This window comes from Dermacentor variabilis, chromosome 9 (assembly GCF_050947875.1).
Source record: "Dermacentor variabilis isolate Ectoservices chromosome 9, ASM5094787v1, whole genome shotgun sequence".
Classification (NCBI taxonomy): Eukaryota; Metazoa; Arthropoda; class Arachnida; order Ixodida; family Ixodidae; genus Dermacentor; species Dermacentor variabilis.
This window is the reverse complement of record NC_134576.1, coordinates 26751658-26771811: the sequence shown is the minus strand read 5'-3', so window position 1 is coordinate 26771811 and position 20154 is coordinate 26751658. Positions and strand designations below refer to the sequence as shown.

The following is a 20154-nucleotide window of genomic DNA, read 5'->3' as shown; positions in this document are numbered from 1 at the left end:
TGTTTTGAAAAATAAAGAATTTGAATTTGAATTTGAATTTGAATAGTTTCAGGTAATTGTCCGGTAATATATTGTACAAACTGCATTACAAACCTGCAGGCACAGCACATTTCAGAGCTCGAGCAGTGCTGGCCAACTGAATGCGCCGAGAGACCTTCACGCGGCGACTGCGGCAGCGAAGTCACCAATCACGCTTCACACGCGAAAGGGCACCACTCAAACTTCGTTGGGCTAATTTAATTGCAGTACTAAAGGCAACCTTCAATCGGCGGGCTAAGCATCGTACTCCCAAATCATGGCACAAATAAAAGGTGGCCTTCTCTGTCATTTAGCGAACACGCGCTTGAAATGCATGCAACGATGCGAGTGTGAGGGCACCGGCAATGCCGTAGAAACCATCACAAGAATGTTATGAATAGAAATAGGCAGCTGAAAGTGTATCCTAGTGCGCTATAATGTAAAATTATTCCAAACTTTTCTATTCCAATTCTGCTATCAGCCCTCAACGATTGGTCGAAAACATTTTTCGACCACCCCCCCTTCATCTGTCTGTCACGCGACGTCACGAAAACCGCGATACCTCCCCATCTGATATGATGTGTACACACTGATTATGCATGATTTGACAGAAAAAGAAAAACAGTTATTTATGATTTGACCCGTTTTTGCCAGTAGCCGTCGGCTATTGGTAAAAAGATTTCCGGCTGCACCCACTTCACCTGCCTGTCACGCGACTTCACAAAACCGCACGAACTCACCGCGTCAAAGTGACGTGTACGCGATAAAGATGAATTAATATGCCAAGCAAAACTGAATTTCCTTCGGAATAGCTGCAGGCTGCCCCGTTCCGAAAGTAATAAAAGATGGCTTCCGCCGATCGCTGAGACGCTGGCTACTCGCACCTGCCGGAGAGCATGGTTGTATTCGCGTATATTAAAGCTTCTTGCGTGGCCATGTAAGGTTTTCGAGCCCTTTCGGAACGTTTACCACCTCATTCTGCCAACTCTTCTTTGCTGAGGTTCACATTTAGCGTCATTCTTAAGCTTCCGTTGCATGGCGCCGTGATTTTCGACCAGCAACAACAAGTTATGTAAGGGAAAGCCGACCAATCGCAGACGCCGGCACCCCCCTCTTCATCCGGTTATCGATTTTCAGTGCACTGGCTCTGCCCCAGTGAATCCTTCTCTACTTGGGCGTTCTCCTCGCCTCTTTTCAGCCAATTAGATACGACAAGCCGCTCAGTGTAGGCAGTGTTATTCGTTTTTCAAGCAAACAAAAGTGACCTGCTATGAACGAGAAGAGCGTTAGATTGGTCTGTTCAGGCAACCCTGCGGGAGACCACCCGGTGCTTGCCTCGGTGGTTACGCAAATTTGACGTCAGGAGATTGGAACAGAAACATCATCATCAGCAGCAGCAGCAGCATCATCCTCGTCATCATCATCATCAGCCTGGTTACGCCCACTGCAGGGCAAAGGCCTCTCCCATACTTCTCCAACAGCCCCGGTTGTTGGAGAAACAGAAACATATTGGAATAGTTTTACGTTATAGGGCCCCTACAGTCTTTTCCTGCTTAAAAATTTTGGCCCCGACGTATGACTATTAGTGCATTTCTAGTTCCCCGAATACTCAACTATTTCTTTTCATAAGGCTCAAAAGAGTACATCGCACAGCTGTGTGCACCTGTCGCAACAGCTGCTAGGCCACACACGCAATGTATTTGATTCCAGCACACATAGGGCGATTCAGTTCACGTGGGTGTTTACAGAGAGATATCCGTTTTGCTGAACCTGCGTCTGGCAGATTCAAACGCGTTGGAGCCCTGTAGTGCACGTTTAGTTTTTTTTTTACACCGGTTAGCATTCCACCGTGGTTAAACATAGAAAGTTCGGCTAGCGAAAGCATCGCGGGTAAGTCATCTCCACAAACGAGCCGCCATAATACATTGCAAGCTCACGTCTTTGCTAAGGTTTGTCACCTAGTTCTGAGAGTGACGCCATTCCACTGACTTTATACAGGCGGGGCAACTTAAGCACTCTTTTTTACGGTAAATGATGAAATTTCTCTCCAGTGGGAAATACTCTAGCATATCGATCCGACCAAGTTTTCTGTGCTCCGGATCTTGCGAATGGCAGTGTAACACTTACTTGTCTTGTTTCTTTTAGACGCGCGTTTTTCAGGCACGTTCTGGCCCGCCGAGTAATCGCCTGTTCGCAGCTGTACAGTGAAGCACGGCCTTTGCTACAGATACTTTTGCTACATCCCTCTGTACTGCACTGTAAACGCAACATGAACTGTAGGTGAGCCAACTCATTTCTAATAACTGCAACAAACCCAGCCAAAGCCGTTTTCCTTTTTCTTTGTGCATTTCACACCAATATAGCGTATATGCTGCGTAAAGTTAAAAGGTCTGTCGCATTTACCAGTAAAACAGCAATCTACCGTGGCGTAGGCTGCGCCATGTGGTACGAGAGAGTTTAGTAAGTGAACCACATTTTAGAATTGGCGTAATAACCGGTTGTTCTGGCAGAATATGAGCCCCAATGCACGAATCCGCTTATGGCTGTCGGTCTGAATCAGAAGATCCTGGCCGTTAAAATATTTCGCGAAGTGCTCTTCTAGTTTGGGGGTCAAAGATTGTCCGTAGAAGATACGGGTTGCTGTTTTACACAAGCGGCGTTTAAACAGGAGTTTTTTAGGCAGCATGGGCCGAAACAGCTGAATGCTTACAGGTAAACACAATGGCGCTGCTTCTTGCGCAAAAGCCAGCATACATTTTCGTGATAAATTCTTGTTCCAGCTAGACCTCTATACGAGCCACGTAAGTTTACATTGTTGTGCTCACTTTATCATTATCCTGCTTTCTCTTCAACACAAGGATACTTCACTTCACTTTTATTTCCTTAAGGACTCACTGGGGGTATTACATAAGGGTTGGGATTTACAAATGTTCTTTATTCTAATTAGTGGCCACATGAGTTCAATGAAGAATATTGGTATTATGCTTATCAGTAAACGTTGATGAACAGGTGGTTTCAGCTATGCGACGGGGCAGGCCGTTCTAGTAGGATGATCATCTCCAAAAGAAAGAAGCAGAGAAGGTTGTAGTATGGCTGCGTAGACGGGTTACTTCGAAGGCATGCCCTGTACGCAGTGAATAGCGAGGGGGTTGGGGCCAACACATATGATGAATAATGGAGCGAGCTGTAATAAAACTTATGAAAGAGCATTAACGAATCATTTCGACGCTGGGATGATAGCGTGTTTAAGGCGGTATGTGCTTTTAGTAGTGATACGCTGGTGTTAAAAGAATACAAAGAATGAATGAATCTTGCCGCGCGATTCTGAGTTCTTTTGAGTGCATTTATAAGGTAGGTTTGATCTGGTGACCAGATGGGGGATGAGTATTCAAGTTTCGCAGTTATAAGCGCCTTTAATGCTCTCAGTTTACCTTGATGCGGTGCATGACACAGATGGCGTTTTAGGAATCCCAATGTCTGGTTAGCGGAGGTAGTAATGCCCGTTAAATGAGCAGACCAGTCAAGTCATATGACAGGGTGACGCCGAGGTATTTAAATGTGTCCACTTTTTAAGGTATTATTAGTTTTATAATACGGTGGGTATAAGTGCTGATGGCTGCGAGTGCAGCACATGCACTGCTTTGGATTAAGGGCCATTAGCAACTCGTTCCACCAATCTTGCACTTTGTTAAGGTCATTTTGTAAAATACTGTGGTCAGAGTCATTAGTAATTATGCGGCAGATTACACGATCGTGAGCGAACATACGGATTGAAGAGGAACATGCAGAAGAAGGGCGTTAATATAAATAAGAAAATGTGGGGGGCCTAGAACACTACCTTGTGGGACGCCAGATCTTAGAGGGGAGGATGCGGAAGCGTAATTACTGACATGAACTGACTATGATCGGTTAGTGAGAAATTCAATAACCGAATTTGAGATGCCAGGGTGCAGCTTGAGCTGGGAGAGCTTGAGTAATAGGTGTTGGTGAGGTAACTTCTCAAATGCTTTTGCATAATCCAGAATATGGCATCGATTTGGGTGTTAGGGTCGAGATTAACGCGCAAGTCGTAAACGAACATACGAAGTTCTGTTTCGCGCGACAGACACTTACGGACGCCATGTTGGGATGGGTGAAAGAAGTTGTTAATGTCAAGGAAGTGTATAATTTGGCTGGAAATGACGTGGTCCGTTAACGTGCAGAGTATGCGGGTTAGAGAAATCTCACTATAGTTAAGAGGTGAGATTTATTGCCTGATTTGTAGTTGGAACGACCTGTATTTTCTTTCAGGCGACGGGAATGCTACAGGGTGTTAAAGACTGCCAGAAGATTAATCTGAACTACGCTCCACAGATACGTTTAGTATTTTTAACAGTTTAGAGTTGATACCATCCGCCCCTGATGACAATGGGAGCCTTAGCTTTTAAATTATTACCGTATGCCATGTTCAGTGAATTCGATGGTTGACTCAACAGATCGCACAAGTAAAGGTGGTAATAGCTAACTGAGCATCAGGTTCAGTGGTGACTACGGATGAAAAGGCGTGGTTAAATGCATCGGCATGCTTTCGTTTGGGGATCACTGTGTCGTTATGGTCGGCGATAATGATAACGTCCGGTGGCTTGGGGTTTAGAAATTAGCAGAATTTCTGGGGGTTACTGCATATTGATATGAGTCCCAGGCCACAACTGAATTGCTTTTATTTGCCGAACGAAAAAGTCATTTTCTTGTTTTGTAGAGTTGATAATTTTTTTGTGAACCAATGTTTATTTATGTTAGTCCATGCTGGAATAACTGCAATGTGGTTGCTAACAAGGTCAGTGATTTTTTGGCGAAAAATTGACCAATTTGCTGGAAGTGTGTGGTTGTTGAATTCAGTACTGAAGTTGGGATAGGAGAACACAACTTTGTTCTTAATGGTTCCGTAGTTGGCTTTGTCGTATAAGCGTATTATTTTATCCCATGATTGTCGCTTTGCAAGGATAAAGTTAAAGACGGTGTGAATTACATTATGGTCGATAATTTCCTAGAGGTAAGATGTTGAAGAACGGATAGACGGATTATTGGTTAATATGAGATCTAGAATGCTGGCCGAGTGCTTTACTAAGCGTGTTGGCTCTAAAACTATCTGGGTTTATAGAAATTAAAGCAGACTTCGAAGAAATCATTTTGAGTTCTACTATGTGGCGAAGGTAGATAACTGTCCCAAATGATATTTAGGAATTTTTTCATTCGTGCCTCTAGGACGCAGTTGAGCTTGTCAGTAAAGCTAGTGTCTGCTCACGGGGGGTGGTAGCAAACGCCAAGTAAAATAGTTTCACTATATACTTCGCTTCCATGGCGCCGCCTGGGCACACGCACCAACTTTATTAGCGGGCATTGTGTAATACCAGTTACGAAAGAATCAAGAGAGTGAAGAGGCTTTTCATATAGCACCTCATGCTGCCCTAAAATGAGGAACTATGAGCAATAACACTGGTTGTAGATCACGTAAGTTAAACCGTAACATATTGAAGGATATAAAATAACAGGTGATAGTTGGACGTACATTTCGTGCACCCACACCAACAACACAGGCATACTACAAAAAGTACTACAGTCTATGGATCAGCTATCTCATACAGGAATAAAAATTGATGCAACACACTCTGGACAACATTGCAGACTTTCTTAGGCAGTCTGGCCTCTCATTTATTGAAGAATCATCTTACCCTGATAGCCGGAAATAAGACCAGAATCAAGAACTACCCCAGATTGCACGTTGTGCTTCACATAGCTGGACAAATGTATTCACAAGTCAGCATCCCCAAATCCTCAGCTAGTGTAAGACCAAGATGGCAGAGCCAGCACTTGGGCGAAAAAATTATGCCATGCCTGGACACAAAATCTACACCTTGTGAAAAGAATAGCGTCAAAATCATGGGAGGTGGACGAGCGGATACTGTGGAAAATAGCAGATGCTGCAACTTATCCTGATGTATGAATTACCAGCCGTACACAAAAAACACAACTCATCGAATACAGGCGTCGCGTACAGGCGTCGGAATACTGATATTTCCAACACTACCATGCTTGAAGACCTCTACGTGAAGGAGCAAACGAACAAGCACCTGGACCGAGTAGAGTTGCAGCCCGCGCCTCAAATTATTTGCCTCGAAAACTCGGAACCTAGTTGGAAGATACTATGCCAGCTAGCATATGAGCTGCAAAGACGACGAAGACTACTTTCAGAAACACTACTTCTGGAGCACTTGAACTTAAAACACAACAGGCCCATACAGTGCAATATAAGGGAGCAAAGAATTAGGCCAGGAGACTATATGCGACTGCCAAGCACACAGAAGAAGTTGCAAATCATGAAAAAACAAACATCAGGCACATATACTGCGTTGTTGTGGCAATAACAGTGCAACAGTATATCATATTGGCCGCAAATTAGGACGGGACAGTGGGAGAGAACACATAAACAACACGGGCGGTAACTTTCAACTGTGTTGTCCCCGGCAACGCGTGGGCATATATAGACATATAGAACATGCGCAGATCGCAGCAAACAAGAACACTCATCAGCCTGGCGTGGCAACCATTTATAAATAAAATTACTTCCGATTGACACAACCTAATGGAGGCGTCACTAATACAGTCTTGGCCTTTTTTTATGTGATAAGCCTCCATCAGTTCGCGTGCAGTCTGGTCATGGCTTCTCCCCAGAATCTTTATGTGCTTAAAAAGAGGCACCCAGAGACATACATTGCAGTGCGCATGCAAGTGCGTGAATTCATCTTTCCTTAACTTCTGTTCATGTTCCCTGGCTGGATCATTCAGGCACCGTCCTGTCTGCCCTATGTAGGACTTGCCACACGCCAGGGGGATTTCGTACACAACTCCTACATTGCATTTTGCATACGACTTGATGTGGTTCTTGCCACAGCCTTGCCTTCCTTTAGGATTACGGGAGGTGCGGGGGCAGAGCCGCGCCAGCTTAAAAAGGGTGAAAAGACAAGGAGGAGTCCAAACGTGCCTGCCACCTTCCTTAGGTTGTGAGAGACCCTGTGAATATACGGCACCACTTCAGGTCCTACGGCCATAGTAGTCGTCCTCACCCTTGCTTAGCTCTTAGATCCTTTTAGCTTCTGCAGGAGGGCTTCCATCACTGCAGTAAATACCAACTAGGCCAAACTGGAGTTCTTCTAAAGCAGCGTAACAGCAGTATAACGCCAGATGAAATTAAGTATACAACCAGAAAAGCTGAACTGGAAGCAATGAAAGCAGCCCTTGCGGTTCAAATTTGCAGACTACAACTAGCTGCTTGACTGCATGGGTTCACCAGGAACGGTCAGGGCCTGCACATCACACAAGATTGTCAGGAAGGTCGGGAGAGTGACATGCAACTTGCAAGCACATGGCCAAGAAAATAAATTGCACAATACATAGCAACGCAGATATTCCAGGATGCAAGTGGGCTCATGAGCCCAACATAAAAACTGAAAACTGAACGAGTTGGCGTGAATTAATTATTAACTACAGCGCAAAAATGAGACAATGGACAAGATCGAAGCACTTTATGTGCTCAGTTCATTCTAGTCTATTGTCTTTCTGTAGCGCTCCAATTAATGAATTCATGAGGCTGCCCCACCCAAGGCCCAAATTTCACATCCAAACCTATGTGCAAGCACACATGCACACACATTTATGCGAGGCTTAGCAGAAAGGTGGAAAAGCCCACTGTAAATGCGCGCGCCGTGGGCTACGTTCCTTCACCGCACGTATTGGTATGGTCTTCTTGTTAGATGTTCACAGTACACAAACGGCACGAGACACAGGACAACAAAGTAAAGAACAGGCATGCCTTTCAGCATGCTATAATGCCACGTACAGGTTTCTACACAAGAGACGGTAGCTGCACAAAAAAATTTGATGTGTAGGCTTTGACGCCTTTAGTAGTATTCAGAGAGAACTCCTATATATAATCGCAGCACAGGCGCCACGACGGAGGAAGCAAAATAGAGCTAAGGTTGAATGTCACAACACAATTTCCATTCCACCTTAATCACACACAGATCATTCGCAGCTTCGTTCTGGGGAAGACGTGGGCTTTCGGTTTCGTGCCTGTTGCTGCTTTTATTGCAAGATTCGCAGGGAGCAGGAACCGCTCATCCGCAATCACGAGCAATATACACACATCATTTTTGCAGAAGCTGACGCCGAGCACGAGTAGCGCGAGGATCTTGTTCGGCTGACACAATGACTTCGTGGCAGCCAAATTTCGTACACTGCACGTGCGGTGAGAGTAGCTATATGACCTTGTTTATAGGTAATCTTGTAGATTGTTGTCGCGCAGGCTGAAGAAAACGGTCATAGAAGGCAGATGAGACAACACACAGCCTTGAACAACGAGCGAACCAGCTGCGAACAGCTCTTGTTTAAGCGCGCCCCTCTCACATCGCAGCGAACTTCAGATACCGCCGTTGGGCACTCCAAAAGAAATGGAAGCTTCAAAGCGTTTTTAAATTACAAGAGACGCCTATTATTTGCTCCTAATAAGCAAAGGTCAGTAATATTATAGTTCACATGTTTTCTCCGTTATATTAAAAAAATTGTGCGGCTTGTGTCAGAAAACGTGGCAGGAAGCAAACCGTGGGCGTCGCACCAGTCGCCATTGTTGAAATCGCAATAAGTTGAAATGGGACCTCTAAAGAATCGCATTGCGACTGCACCAATTTTTGTCGTTCCATTCGCAGCATGTGAAACAGCATTTTTTCGGCGACATTTTTTTTTACCGTGGGCAGGGCAATATATGGCTCAATTGTTGCCTACAATATAGTGCGATAGAAGGATCATTTTATCTACACGAAATAAAAACGAGCAATAAATCAGCGCATAAAACCTGTACACATAGTGTTGCCTCATACGTATCTCTAAAGCACGCCGACCTATTGATGTAATAGGTGAATGAAAGAGAAAACGCAGCAGAGTAAACAGGAACTACGTCAAGTGCAGTGCGTCTTCTACCGCGGTTTAGTCCAGAACAAAAATAGATACAACCCCTAACATGCACTCTCGTGAGATCAACGTAGTGTGCCTTTCCATTCACGCTTGTTCGTTTGCAAACATCTAAACAGTTGTATATAAAATTGGTATTCTAATGAAGGCGTTGAAGGTTGGCATTATAATTGTGGCCTGTATAATTTCTATAATGGCACTGGTACCTAAGTGAGCTCTTACAGCGGGAAAGATGTAACTGCATAAACCTCGTCGTACTGATAGCCACCGTCGTCCCGTGACTCAGAAAAGTGAAGAGCAGTGTGATCGATATTTACGAACAAGACCAGCACAGGAGCGTGTTCTCACTTATTCAGATACTGGAGAGTAACGCTGATGAAAGCTAAAGTTATACGAGGTAGCACGCATGCTCACGGTGCTTCGAGAACAACGACAAATTGAACCAATAGACCAAATGATTTCCTATATTCATGATGGAAGCTCTGGGAAGTGATCTCATAAATACGGGCACAATATTTAGAGCAAGCACAGGGAATTTCAATATCGCGCGAGGGCTTTCGACTACTTCAAGATTTACGGCTACATTTCCTACGTGAGTCTTACCAAAGACCTACTGACTCTCTTCAGAGCATCACCCCACACGGCACCGCCGACATGCCTGTCTAAACATGAACGTAGCACTAACCCAATTGAATTTGCTTGATTCCTTGTTTGAAAAGGGTGATATAGACACAATAAAACCCCCTTAAGGGTGTTTTCTTTTTGTTAATATTGCCCTCTTACACCTATAGAGAAGGGTTTTTTAGCAAACTAATGGAGTGGTATAAAACAGTATATTATTAGGCTTGCGCGCTTGACATCACGTTCGTTTTATTGTATAGCACTGTTTTCCTATGTATAGCTAAATTTGCTATGCTGTCTTCCTTTTTTGTCGTTTCTTTGCCTACCAATGACGCCGGTGTCTGTAAAAGGAATGTTAATCTCTTTTCTTAGATGTGTATAAAACATAAAGAAAACCAAGATGAGCTGTGCCCCACATGTAGTCGAACTGTGGTCCTATATATGACCAGTTTCATCTATTGGCCATTCTGACTTTTTTTTCTTTCATGGTATTTATTACATCGAGTGTGACTCTATACAAGAAATGCACGCACATAAGCCAACACATCATGCATTGATGTGAAAAGGACCTCTAAAACAAGTAGTGCACACCTTGCCCCATAGAAAACTGTAATCATTTGGCACCGAAAAAGGCAGCGACAGACATCCTATCAAATGGTGTTTCCAGTCGAGCAAGAACTCCGTTAGATTGCATGTGCCCATCAAGTGGACAATCATCTTATTAAACTGAAATTGAGAAGAAAGAATGCCTCAGCATTTCTATGATGCTGCTACAGAAGAAAATCCAATAGCTTAAGAGCTCGGTGACGTCACTACCTTATAATGATATGCTCACGCCACGCTCTCCAGCTTATGTATAAATAGCACCAACGGGAAACAATATAGGCAATACCAGCAGTAAGATCTAGAAGGCAGGATAGGGGAGCGGAATAAAAAATACTTGTGTCTTTTGACTTTGCACCTTGGGCGGCCCACCTCCACAATGAGTGCTGTGTTATCATAATCGGCAGAAGGCTTATGCACAGACGCATCTGAATGGTTGCTCCATCTGATACTGCATGAAACAGCGCAACCATTACCGCGCTTAAAATTACATCTCTGCCGATGCTGTACCGCCTATCGTTGAATCTGGTCACTAAAAACAAAGCTGCATACGAATGATTATGTTCGGCATAGTATTTTTCTACTCTTCCCAACTTACTAGCTGCAGCTTACCAAATTTTTCAACCAAAAGATATCGAAAGCTCGTGCTTTTTATATTGCGGTGTTTAGCGCTTCTAAGCTGCACAGTCAGCTTTGAGTCGCGCCGTACTAGGTGGCTCTAAAATACCTATGACTAAATACTTAACGTGCGACTACATCTAAGTGCGTCAGCGTTATTGTATTTCGTCCACATTGAAGGGCAGCCGAAGGTGTCGAGTGTGGAACCTGCCATCTAAGAAACGAAAGGTAATAAGCATAACCCATTGCACCAAGCATTACTTCACGGTTTTCTTGTAGCAGAAAATTAATTAAATTATAGAGTTTCATGTGCCAAAACCACTTATTATTAGGCATGCTGTAATGGGGGACTGCGGAAACTTGGACCACCTGGCTTTCTTTAACGTGCACCTAAATCTATGAACACGGGCGCTTTCGCATTTTTTCCCCATCGAGATGCGGCCGCCGTAACCGAGATTCGATCCCGCGCCCTTGCGCTTAGCAGCCCAACACCATAGCCACTAAGCAACCATGGCGGGTTCTTGTAGCACAAAGCACTTGAGTTGTACCTTGGGGTGCATAAGAAGTAATGTCGAGAGCAACAGAGAACAATACCAAGAACCACCAGCAAAACACAGAAAAAAACGACAGGCAGGCACCTTGCAACCTAGAGTCATTTCAAGCGATAGTCAGGTATCTCACTTAGCGAAGTCCGGCGCTTGCAAAACTCCCGAACTCAGTCCCGTGAAATCATGGCAAAACTTCGGCGCAAGCTGTGTTTTCGAGCCACCTCTATTCAGCTATACTAAAACATTTCGTAAAACTCATACCTTCAAATATACGACTATTACAATTCTAATATCCGTACCACCTTCTGTCAGAGCGCGATGAGTGCCAAGTTTGTTGAGGTGAGGAGGAGCTCATATAGCAATAAAGTGCAAAACTGGGCAAGTTGGTTGGTATTCACTGTAAAGTTAGCGCAAAAGCAACGGCACCTCAAGACAGTTTAAGAGGTAGTTCTTAGTTCTGTGCACTTCTCAAGAGAGAGAAGTGCACAGAACAAGTGCTGAACTAACAACTACCACATGCCTGTCTTGTGTTGCCGTTCGTTTGGCGCTACTATTGTTTGAAGTTCGTATAACGCACATACAATGAACGTGGCTCAACTAATATATCAAAGAAGAGACACAGGAACTTCAAAAATGCGCTGTGGACACATCGCGTTAGCACATGATGTAACGGCATAGTACACGTATGCGCACATGCAAGTTAATCCTCAAGAGCCATCTTCAGCAGCGGACTCAAAAAAGATACAAAATCACAAACTCAAAGCATACTCTTAGCAACATTGTTATCTAAGTAAATATGTTAACTTCAAAAAGAGCCAAGAATGAGTGGATTATCCGCGAACAATCTTATTTTGTCTCTTTTCATATCACAGGCCCCGTAGATTCTACGCGCGTTTTAGTCGGAACGGAGATGCACCAAATGATGACTTATGTGTAAGCGTATGTGAAATCCGCTTTTGCACAAAGAGTGTGCCACATTATTCTGAAACCGCTGATAGGCAACAACGTTCGCCTACACGTGGTGCTGCTCGCTAGCAGCATGAAGTTTCTAGCACAAGCTCACTTCATTGGCGAGTGAAACGTTCTAGAACTCGAGCAGTAACATGACCACCTGGCGGATGTGTTGAAGGCCGCTCTTACAGGGACAACGTTCTTTTAAAACTGCAGCTTGGCTTTGTGAATCACGCTGGGTTTCGTGACCGCCACCGCTGCGGTGGTAGGAGAACCAATCAGAGTGGAGGACGCGCGCCGCGAGCGCGGCTGTCTTCCTTGCACCGCCACCAGACGTCGTTCCCGCATCCGCGAGGGCGAGCGCGTGGAATGGCGCTGGCAATGCAAGGGAAAAAAAGAAAAAGAATCAGAAAGCTTGCCTTGGCACATCCGCGTCAGCGGCGGCGGCATTTCATTTGCCTCACTGAAATGCACAATTAAGGTCTTTGGTGTCACTTTGTACGTACATAAATAAGCTCAAACTCATGTTTCGACTCTTTGTGCTTTTAGAAAATGCTTTGCTATATATAGATTCCGACTTGTACGATCTGGTGCATTGTTCTTTCTTTTAATCAGCGTCGTCAGCCTCCACAGTAAAGAAAAGAATATTGTGACGCTGAAATTTTATCCCACACCTGCAGACTTCACCTTGTTACTGCGGTGTTCCTGTTCGCATTTGCATCGCTGAGTTGGGGTCGCTACACTGGTGGCTTAAGCAAGCAGCGGCTTCGGAGAACCGTCGATTCAAGTGCACAGGGAGGTAAGGCAGCAGCAGTCAATGACCACCTCTGATTAGGGTGTACTTACCCCTTGTTCAGTGCCATTCAATGGGCCTGTAGGTTATTGTGAATGAACAAAAAAGTAAATATTGCGTTCACTGAATGCCTGAAAGAGGCAAGAAAAAGTAAATCGAGTGGGACAACATCCTCTCAAAATAAAAGCGCTATTACATTTGCAAGTGTTACTCCACCTGTGCAAAACATTTCTCATTGAATATGTTTAATCTGGAAATGACGGCGCACAATAGAATGCATACCATAATATAATCACTGTCAACAGGACCGTGCATGTTATCTAACAATTCATTTAGAAACGATTGCAGCTCTACGACAGACCTCTTGCATAATACTGACATTTGCGCGCACTAGGCTCCCACCACCATAGTAAAGGATGGACGCGCGGGCGAGCCGCAAGACACGCGTACGCAGAAAGCGTTTGGGTCGCATGACACTCTGCTACAAGTCCCCTTGAGTTTGATGTCGTGCTCCGACATGCGCATAAGGCGTTCGCCGAAAAACATCGCTCTACGAGCGCAAGTTTCAGTTTCCACCGCGGGATAGATGAAACATCATTATCCCGGGTTTGCCCAATGAGGGCAGTGACAGCGGCGACGGGGAGAGGCCCCGACTGCAGGAGATGTATTTGCCCAGTTTTACGTCATTCCAGATTCCATCAGAGCAAACAACACGATAAATGGGGAAGGAAATCAAGAAGTGCAGCATGCCGTGATATCTTTTGTACTGGTGTAGAAATCCCGTGTGATCAGGGACTACCACCGGGCAAGTGGCCTCGGAAAAACAAGAGCATTCGGCCACATGATCGGGTCACTTTGTCGCGCGCATCATCGCACTGATACTTCTTAGGCTTAAGAAACGGGACTCGTCGCCTACAAGTTTTTAGGCGAGTTAAACTGCTCCTAACGACGATTCCCTGTAGCTTCTCAGTGTGAAAAACGTTGTGTACCTTGTGTACCTCCTTGAAATACGCTGCGTGACGGATGAATCAAAGTTGCTACACTAGATTGTTGCAATTAGCGTGTAATACTTATAAATTGCTGACACGGCCAGGAAAAGGCCGTGTTCAGAGAGGTTCCTCGACTAAGCACCATATTTAATTTAGCGCACTTACGAACGCTACAGTACACGTAAATGGAGTGCCTTTATAAAGGCCCGCAACCCTAGGTTGCAATGCAGAACTTCAACCAATAATTACAGACAAGCACCATAAACCGTAAAGACATACACCAAGGCGGTTGGTAACCGTCTACTTGAGCCCGCTCATGTCTATTTCTTACAATGGAAGGCGAAATATAGCGTCACGTGACTGCACGAAAGGGTTGTTGGCATTAGTCAAGTTCCCTAATCGAGCATGTAGTCGCAAAAGGTAAAGAGACGTTTGTAGCTGAGCCTCGTTTGCTTCAGGATGACCTCAGAGAAATGTGAATTATTTACACATATCGGTGAAGGCATTCAAAGCTCTCAAAGCAGTGTTAAATGCTACCGATATCACCGTAAGTTTCTGAAGTGCATGCAGCTCGAGAAAGTTCAGGCGCAACAGGGCACTATTCAGGAAAAACTTACTAAACATCACGGTCGTGTTGTGCACTCTTTGTGTAGCCTGCATGGAAATGCTCAATAAACCAAAAAGAATGCAAAGATATATTATCCTGTAACTGCAAAAAAAACGCACAGCCTTTGTCAAAAATACGCAGGCTTACGCCCTCTGGTCGCCTGCACGCTCTTGTAGGTAGAAATTGGTTAATGTGAAGGGGTAGGACCACTCTTGCCGTTCCGCGCCCGGAGGCGAAATATATTGAATAGCAAATAGGAAGCTTCATTTATTAAAGCAAAAGCTTTACTGGCGGCGAACTTGCGACTTAGCAGTGGCGGTGCTCCTAGGAGGCACATGACGTCACAACGCACGCCTCAATGCGCATATTTTCTCTCTCTCGGTCTCTAGTCAATTATTAGTAGAACAATGAAGGGGGCTAGTTGGTGAACGTTCATGATTATATTGCGCTCAGTTTTACATGGATGATATTAAGGAACCACAGAACGCGGACGGACGTATTTTTTTTTCTGAGTCTAGGAACTACTGCGCAACCGCCCCTAGAAGCATTGAGCTACAGGTGTTCCGCCGCTGCGCAGCGCCGCGCCTTTCCGTACCCGCCGTTTGGTATGACATCACACCGCGTTCCTCATCGTTGCGCTCGCCTCCACTCCCTTCGCCAGCTGCGTTGCATGCCTGATAACATGAGGATTGAGAAGGAGAGCTCGCGTGCGCCGCAACCACAGTTGAGGGGGTAGGGTAGACGGCGACAATTCCGATAAGCAGGAAGAGGCCTGGAATCGACATCCAAACAAGATGAAGAGGAAAGGAATTGCCCAGGAAACAAATGAACAGCGCGCCGAACGGTTGGCTAAACGCCGCAACATAGCTAGACAACCAGACTAACCTGGACTTCCAATCGAGATTAAAAAAGGCTAACCATGCTATGCCTTAGCTTTCACTACTTATATCCTGGTATATTCGAGCATATACAAAAGAACATATACAGTGCTAAAAAGCGGGCACGTCCTGTGCTACCGGGACTTAGCGGAGAGACGAGAACTAGAAGTCGGATTCCTGATTAATAAGCATATAGCTGGTAACATACAGGAATTCTATCGCATTAAAGAGAGGGTGGCAGGTCTTGTACTGAAACTTAATAAGAGGTACAAAATGAAGGTTGTACAGGTCTACGTCCCTACACCCAGGCATGATGACCAGGAAGTCGAAAGCTTCTATGAAGACGTGGAATCGGCGATAGGTAAAGTCAAAACAAAATTCACTATACTGATGGGCTACTTCAATGCCAAAGTAGGCAAGAAGCAAGCTGGAGACAAGGCAGTAGCGGAATATAGCATAGGAACTAGGAATAGCAGGGGAGAATTATTAGTAGAGTTCACGGAATAGAATAATATACGGATCATGAATACCTTCTTCCGCAAGCGGGATAGCCGAAAGTGGACGTGGAGGAGCCCGAACGGCGAGACTAGAAATGAAATAGACTTCATACTCTGTGCTAACAATGGCATCATACAAGATGTGGACGTGCTCAGCAATGTGCGCTGCAGGGACCATAGGATGGTAAGAACTCGAATTAGCCTAGACCTGAGGAGGGAACAGAAGAAACTGGTACGTAAGAAGCCGATACATGAGTTAGCGGTAAGAGGGAAAATAGACGAATTCCAGATCAAGCAACAGAACAGGTATTCGGCTTTAACTCAGTAAGAGGACATTAGTGCTGAAGCAATGAATGGCAATCTTGTGGCCATCATTAAGGAGTGTGCAATAGAAGTCGGTGGTAACTCTGTTAGACAAGATAACAGTAAGCTATCGTAGGAGACGAAAGATCTGATCAAGAAACGCCAATGTATGAAAGCCTCTAACCCTACAGCTAGAATAGAACTGGCAGAACTTTCTAAGTTAATCAACAATCGTAAGACAGCTGACATAAGGAAGTATAATATGGATAGAATTGAACATGCTCTCAGGAACGTAGGAAGCTTAAAAGCAGTGAAGAAGAAACTAAGAATTGGCGAGAATCGGACGTATGCGTTACGAGACAAAGCCGGCAATATCATTACTAATATGGATAAGATAGTTCAAGTGGCTCAGGAGTTCTATAGAGATATATTCACTACCAGTGGCACCCACGACGATAATGGAAGGGAGAACAGCCCAGAGGAATTCGAAATCCTACAGGTAACGCCGGAAGAAGTAAAGAAAGCCTTAGGAGCTATACAAAGGGGGAAGGCAGCAGGGGAGGATCAGGTAACAGCAGATTTGTTGAAGGATGGTGGGCAGATTGTTCTAGAGAAACTGGCCACCCTGTATAGGCAATTCCTCATGACTTCGAGCGTACCGGATTCTTGGAAAAACGCTAACATGATCCTAATCCATAAGAAAGGGGACGCCAAAGACTTGAAAAATTATAGACTGATCAGCTTGCTGTCCGTTGCCTAAAATGTATTTACTAAGGTAAGTGCAAATAGAATCAGGAACCCCTTTGACTTCCGTCAACCAAAGGGCCAGGCAGGATTCCGTAAAGGCTACTCAACAATAGACCATTTTCACACTATCAATCAGGTGATAGACAAATCTGCAGAATATAACCAACCTTTATATATAGCTTTCATTGATTACGAGAAAGCGTTTGATTCAGTCGAAACCTCAGCAGACATGGAGGCATTGCGGAATCAGGGTGTAGACGAGCCGTATGTAAACATACTGAAAGATATCTATAGCAGCTCCACAGCCACCGTAGTCCTCCACAAATAAATCAACAAAATCCCAATCAAGAAAGACGTCAGGCAGGGAGATACGATCTTTCCAATGCTATTAACAGCGTGTTTACAGGAGGCATTCAGAGATCTGGATTGGGAAGAATTGGGAATAAGAGTCAATGGAGAATACTTTAGTAACTTGCGATTCGCTGATGATATTGCCTTGCTTGGTTACTCAGAAGACCAAGTGCAATGCATGCTGACTCACCTGGAGAGGCAAAGCCGAAGGGCGGGTCTAAAAATTAATCTCCAAGAAACTAATGTTTAACAGTCTCGGAAGAGAGCAGTAGTTTACGATAGGTAGTGAGGCACTAGAAGTGGTGAGGGAATACATGTACTTAGAACAGGTAGTGACTGCGGATCCGGATCATGAGACTGAAATAATCAGAAGAATAAGAATGGGCTGGGATGCGTTTGGCAGGCATTCTCAGATCATGAACAGCAGGTTGCAATTATCCCTCAAAAGAAACGTTTATAACCAGCTGTGTCATACCAGTACTCATATACGGTGCAGAAACCTGGAGGCTTACGAAAAAGGTTCTACTTAAATTTAAGACGACGCAACGAGCTATGGAAACAAGAATGATAGGTGTAACGTTAAGGGATAGGAAAAGAACTGATTGGGTGAGGATACAAACGCGAGTTAATGATAACTTAGTTGAAATCAAGAAAAAGAAATGGGGCATGGGCAGGAAACGTAATGAGGAGGGAAGATAACCGTTGTTCATTAAGAGTTTACGGAATGGATTCCAAGGGAAGGGAAGCGTAGCAGAGGGCGGCAGAAAGTTAGGTGGGCGGATGAAATTAAGAAGTTTGCAGGGACAACATGGCCACAATTAGTACGTGACCGGGTAGTTGGAGAAGTATGGGAGAGGCGCTTTGCCCTGCAGTGGGCGTAACCAGGCTGATAATGATGATGATGATGATGATGATGATGATCATAGTCGAGCTAAGCGACTGCCAATTTCTTTTATTTTCTCTTCCTCTTCGATACTCTTATAGATTGCTCGTGTAGGCGCCTGGTCTAAAGCTCACCCTAAAGAACCACAGATGTGCAGAATTAATCTGATGTCCCCACTACAACGCGCCTCACAATCGTGTCGTTGTCATGGCATTTAACATCTCAGATTTTTTAAAGTCTGTTGCTGTGCCGATCTTGCCACTCGATCTCTACAAACTTACTGTTACGTTTAATTTCAAGGGGTCCTGAACTACAGCTCGGGCTTGGTGAAGAAAGGCAGTCCGCGGATAGCATACAGCATACTGTGCTGTGAACGTGACAGCCATATATGACAGTCGTGAGGGGAGCGTGGAGATCGCAAACGAAACGCGAATTCACTTCTTTCTTAAATACTCGTTTTTCAACAAAACCCTTCTGCTCATCCTTTTCGAGCTGCTATATTTCCTCATATAGCAGATCCCCATACGTGTTTGGTTTTGAGCAATAGCTGGCATCAGCCAAGAAAGGACGTTTGGATGAGTCCGTATCTTCAGGTTGTTCTGAGCATATATATTCCCACCGTTTATTAAACAGGTTGAAGTAATCGAAAATAATCTTTAGCATTTCTATAATAAATACGTACTTCGGGATGAAACCGACTATCGTCTGTTAACGCGGTGCCGTGCCCACCAGCGTAGGAAGGAAACACTGGCCACAGTCCTTGTCAGTGTTGTAGCTGATGGGACTCGCTACGTTCGATTAGTTTTGAACACTGAACTATAGCCTCGAACCGCCTGAAGCATAATGTTAATGTGTAAAGACGCTAAAATTAGTGATTTTAGTCGACTTTACAAAATTGTATTTTTGGTGTCCTGGCGGTTTTTTCAGTGACTTTTCATTGACGTAAGCAGCCAGTGAATTGTACTGTCCTTTAGTAACGTTGTTCAAGGGACATCAACTCCGTTTCACTGCTTTGCCCTTGCTTTATTGTAATGGCGATATATGAGCATCCATATGTTGCTATACTTTTAGAGAGACATAGGAGCATATTTATTGAGCCATCTGGAGGCAACAAAGATGCTTTTCTACACAAGAGAAAACCTTGATATTTGATAGAGAAAGGTACGCGTTCTTTATTCCTTTTCACATTCTGGCTGTTCACTCTCTATTGGATGATATATTTTGAAGCTTTAATTTAGCCAGATTAAGGAAGACGTCCGCGAACAACTAACGCAGAAAAGAGGAAAAAATTGCAAACACGTCCTCATCATCGAAGATAATGATCCCATGAGGTGACGATCAGATCGCCTACTGAAACATTTCACAGAAAATGGTTTGTTTTGTTCTGTGACAATGCGACTTTGTCAAAAAAAGAAAAGTTACAGAGACTGCGACCTTCTCACCCGAAGTTACCTTGGCCTAAGCGCGTGCTGCAGAGTGAAGCGCCCCTGTGCAGCGCCATGTCCATTTCGGGTAAGGGTGCGGCATTCCTCTGTAGTTCTGACAGAGGTTCTATGTAGCTGACATCGCAACCCAAGAAGTCCTAACTTAAAAACAATCATCCTCTCGCTTCTCTTTCTTTTTGTGCAACGAAAGCGGAACTCATTTATAAACCGCAAAAGACGCTTGTCCGTACTCTTAATCTTGGTCCGCAAATGTTCAGTCCACCAGTCTGAGTGAGCGGTGGCGCCCCATCTGGAAATAA

General features: G+C 44.6%; 1 protein-coding gene across 1 annotated transcript in view; it reads left to right on the top strand.

Annotated features, from left to right (window-relative positions):
* Nucleotides 1-1828: 1828 nt before the first annotated feature.
* The window catches only part of LOC142557961 (salivary peroxidase/catechol oxidase-like), a 189869-nt gene continuing 171543 nt past the window's right edge, over nucleotides 1829-20154 (top strand). The window contains exons 1-3 of the mRNA XM_075670139.1: nucleotides 1829-1908; nucleotides 2164-2298; nucleotides 13043-13161. Of these exons, the coding sequence (XP_075526254.1) occupies nucleotides 2288-2298; nucleotides 13043-13161 (130 nt within the window). The 5' untranslated portion in view covers nucleotides 1829-1908; nucleotides 2164-2287. The remainder of the gene's footprint in view (nucleotides 1909-2163; nucleotides 2299-13042; nucleotides 13162-20154) is intronic.